The sequence below is a fragment of the Acanthaster planci genome, linkage group LG01, assembly GCF_054643075.1.
Source record: "Acanthaster planci isolate LZ-2023a linkage group LG01, COTS_SCS, whole genome shotgun sequence".
Lineage (NCBI taxonomy): Eukaryota > Metazoa > Echinodermata > Asteroidea > Valvatida > Acanthasteridae > Acanthaster > Acanthaster planci.
The window spans coordinates 17,047,779-17,052,037 of NC_141777.1; the positions used below are offsets into that span (position 1 = coordinate 17,047,779).

The 4,259-nt window shown below is 47.9% G+C and overlaps 1 protein-coding gene across 1 annotated transcript; it reads left to right on the top strand.

The window, feature by feature from the left end:
* Positions 1-1,812: 1,812 nt before the first annotated feature.
* LOC147800487 (uncharacterized) lies at positions 1,813-3,264 on the top strand. Its single transcript, XM_087145719.1, has 2 exons — positions 1,813-1,881; positions 2,017-3,264. Exons 1-2 carry the CDS (start codon positions 1,813-1,815, stop codon positions 3,262-3,264), a joined length of 1,317 nt encoding a protein of 438 aa, XP_087001845.1.
* Positions 3,265-4,259: the final 995 nt, after the last annotated feature.

Sequence of the window (4,259 nt, forward strand, 5' to 3'; positions counted from 1 at the left end):
AGCCGCGTGAACGCCGACTAATTTAGCGTATTCAAATTTTGTGACTAAAGTTAGGGCCATTTCACTTTTAGAGAAATGTCAAAAAATTTATCTCAATTTTCCCGGAGCGCTCGGGACGAGAGTTATTTTTCTAGAGGGGGAAAGTCCCCCGGTGAATTCCCCTTTTGGGTTTGGGCTCCACGAGTTGAGTCACGAGTTCGGTCACGAGTTTTGGAAAGCCCGTTTTTAGGCACACGAGGCCAAGGTCGCGCACGCAAGTTAGGCACCAAATTTTGTGCGTGAGCCGCGAGAAGTTGGAAAAGTCCCTTCTGGTCTGGGCAGAGTAAAATCCCTGCTGGTCCAGAACTCTCCCACTCCTACCACTCACCCTCCAGAAGCGCCGCCATTGTTCGGCCGCGCGTTTTGTGCACAAACAATGCGCGATGTCCTATCCAGTCGATACAATGGAGATCAATCTCGCCTCCATCCAAACAATATGCAGCAAGGTATGAGACGGAGAGAACCCCCCTGCTTTATGTTGGTCATTGTCTCGCAGGAATCTGGGGAATTCCTTTCAGACATCTTGGGGAATGTGTTAACTAACAATAGTCTGGAATGTGTATAGGGATTGGACATGTTGGGGGGTACCCCTCGGTTTCATTTCTTGCTGGATATTATCCAAACTAAGCCCGCAGTATGGGGATGTTTGTTAAAGAAACACCCCAAAATGAAAGACACGTGAACTCGCGCGCAGAAATACAACCATTTGGTGGAATGCACCCTTTTAATATCACCTCGATTGACAGCTTTGCAGTAAAATTGGCCCAAAACCAAGATCTATCCAAAGTAGAGAAAGCAAATCCAAAAATTTGATACGACTTCTTGATTTTCCTGAAGAAAGATAATACAGTTTGTCTGTTGCCGCTGAATGTGGCAGTGTTTTGTGTGCAATGACAATTCTATTTAGTAAACAAACGGAGAAATCAAACATCTTCTGTAAAACTGCGGGACACAGATTAGAAAAAACTACCAGAAAGAGGACTAACACACGGAATTGCTCATTGGAACTTTTTTTGTTTCCGTTTCCCGGCTTTTTGGAAGACAAAATGTCCTTTCAGGCCTTTTTCCAGTTACTTTAGTACGGAATAGTCAAGAAGCCCCTCCAAAGAGACATGATAGACATTCCTCTGATCTTTGGCTGTAACTGTTACTGTTTTGAAAACTTCCAAAGACTAAACTGCTGATTTTCTCCACCCGTAAATAAAAATGCACTAAAAATGAACATAGCGTTCCCTTCTGGTCTCAACGGTTGCCATGGGCACCGCATCTTGTCTTTCCAGGTTGCATTACCCCAAAATACGTGCACATTTAGAAAACATTTGAAACCGGACGGAAAAATGCCTGTCGACTCCCGTGAAGGGGTTGGCCTCCATTTTTTTCACGAAAAATTCAAGATTATGGCCAGAAAACAACTTTTCGTTTCAATTTTATGCGGGTTAGCAGCGATTTTTTTTTAATTCTTCTCTCCCCGAAGATACCCCTGAAATAAAACTGAGCGCTCATTTGTGAATGTAGCCGCCCGTCTCTATTCAAAATAAGTCAGCGAATTGGGGCTTTTTGTGAAAGAATTACCCCGAACAGGAAACTATCAGCCTGTAATTAAGAAATAATAGAAACATCGCTGTATTCAGTAATGATTATGGCCTGTCATACTGTAAAAATCCCGTGGAATCACTAAATATTAATTAGCTGGGGCGCAGAATTTTCAGGTCGTTTATGCTGCAATATATAGAGTTATGTTTACACGGGTACATGACCAATAATGCATAGACAATGGCGGGCCTTGCACTTCTCGAACTCCCGGCGGTAACGGCGGTCGATATGCTGGGTGAGGTGGGCACGGTCAGCTTTACTGAAGGTGGACTGGATCTGGGCCAAAGTGGAGTCCACCTTGGCCTCGATGGTCTTCTTCGTGGCTCTGGTCAGGTGTATTCTCTCACGTAGAAAACGAAGAGAGGCTGTCTCTGCTGCTTTCAGGGCTCCCTTGGTGCGGACCGGAGGTTTGACCCTAAGGTCCTTGGGAACCACCGAGTTCTTGATGCAACGGACAAGGAAGGTCAGGTGGTTGACCTCCCCGCCGACAAGGGCCGTGCCAGCGTGATCCTCGACGCCCACACATACCGGGACAAGATGGGTGAGCTCATCTCCACGGGCCCTTACCGGAAATTGGCTAAGGACCCCACCGACCGGCTGTGCAGGAAGATCACGGCCCAGCTTCTCGTCAAGTCCGGAAATCTTGACGACGCCACCTACCGGAAGTTACGTCCCACAAGCAAACAGCCTCCCCGGATGTACGGTCTACCCAAGATCCACAAGCCGGGGACTGCCTTGAGACCCATCGTCTCGTGCGTAAGTTCCTTTGCCTACAACCTCTCCAAGCATCTAGCCGGGATCTTGTCACCGCTAACCGGTAACACACCAAACACCGTGCCCAACTCCATAGCTTTCGCAGAGTTCCTCCGCGCGCAGCATATCAGCAGCCATGAGGTGTTGATCTCTTTCGACGTCGTGTCTTTGTTTACCAACGTCCCCATAGACGGCGCTTGCTGTGTGGCCCTTCGTCGCCTGGAGGAAGACCCTGAGTTGCCTGATCGGACATCGCTCTCCCCTGCTGAAATCGTCTCCCTGTTAGAGTTTGTCCTGCGTTCCACGTATTTCCTATACGATGGATCGTGCTACGAACAGACAGACGGAGCAGCTATGGGTAGTCCGGTATCAGCAGTTATTGCCAATCTGTACATGGAATCGTTCGAGGAGGAAGCCCTGCAGAGTTGCCCACCCGACTGCTGTCCTACCCTGTGGAAACGGTACGTCGATGACACCTTTGTTATTGCACCACGGGATCAAGTCAGCCCTCTGCTCGACCACCTGAACAGTCTCAAGCCCAGCATCCAGTTCACCATCGAGAATGAGCAAGACAACAGCATTGCATTCCTGGACACCATGGTCCACAGGAAACCCGATGGCAGCCTGACCAGCACCGTGTATCGCAAGCCTACCCACACCGACCAGTATCTGGCCTTTGACTCACACCACCCAGTGTCCGTCAAGAGGGGCGTGGCTAAGTGCCTACATGACCGCGACTCACGCCTAGTCACCAGACCGCACCACACAGCCGCCGAGAGACGCCGGATCACCGCTGCCCTCACGGCGAACGGATATCCAGCGTTCTTCATCCGGCAGTCATCGAGACCCAAGACCAGCACCGAAGTGGAGCGACCGTAGTACAAGGCTTTCACCGTTCTTCCCTTTGTGGACGGTATCTCCAGACGGCTGAAGAGGATCCTGGAGGACCACGGCGTCCGCACCGTGTTCCGATCATCCACCACCTTGAGGAACCAACTCGTGCGTCCTAAGGATCCCATCCCACCCGGAAGACGTGGAGGTGGTCTACAGGATACCATGCGGTGACTGTGGCAAGGTGTACATCGGCGAAACTGGCAGACGCGTAAATCTGTCATTCTCTGCACTACACAGGTTCTGTTCCTCTGCAAAGAGTTCAATATATTCGATCTTACAGCAGCTACAAATTTTCCAGATCTAACGATTCTGGTGTCATTTGAAAGGACATATGCTCTTCAATCGATTGATGCCAATTTCATATCCATATTTGCTTTGTTTTGGGAAATATTTGGAAAAGAAAGCGCTAATCGGTGTGCAACTCGTTGAATTTTTTTGGGTAAATCTGACTTTCTGTGCCCTACACGGGTTCTGTTCCTGCTCAAAAAAGCTTCCATATATTCAATCTTACAGGATCTACAAATTTTCCAGATATGAGAATCGTTGTGTGATCTGAAAGGGCAGATGCTCCTCTATCGATTGATCCAAGTTTCATATCCATATTTGCTTTACTTTTGGGAATATCTTCAAAAGAAAGCGCGAGTTTGTGTGCAACGGCATGAATTTTTTTTGCGTAAATCTGACTTTCTCTGCACTACACAGGTTCTGTAATCGCGGAAAGAAGGCTCGACATATTCGATCTTACACGATCTACATATTATCCAGTTCTGACAATCGTGGTGTCATCTGAAAGGGCAGATGCTCCTCTATCGATTTATGCAAGTTTCATATCCATATTTGCTTTGTTTTCGCACTACACGGGTTGTTTTCCCGCTCAAGAAAGCTTCCATATATTCTGTCTGCAAATTTTCCAGATCTGCGAATTCTTGTGTCATCTGAAAGGACACATGCTCCTTTATCGATTGATGCCAGTTTCATAT

Coding starts and splice junctions, on each gene's coding strand:
- LOC147800487 (XM_087145719.1), top strand. CDS start 1,813: ATGGCGGGCCTTGCACTTCTCGAACTCCCGGCGGTAACGGCGGTCGAT. Junction 1,882..2,016: donor TGCTGGGTGAGGTGGGCACG/GTCAGCTTTACT, acceptor TGCTGCTTTCAG/GGCTCCCTTGGTGCGGACCG.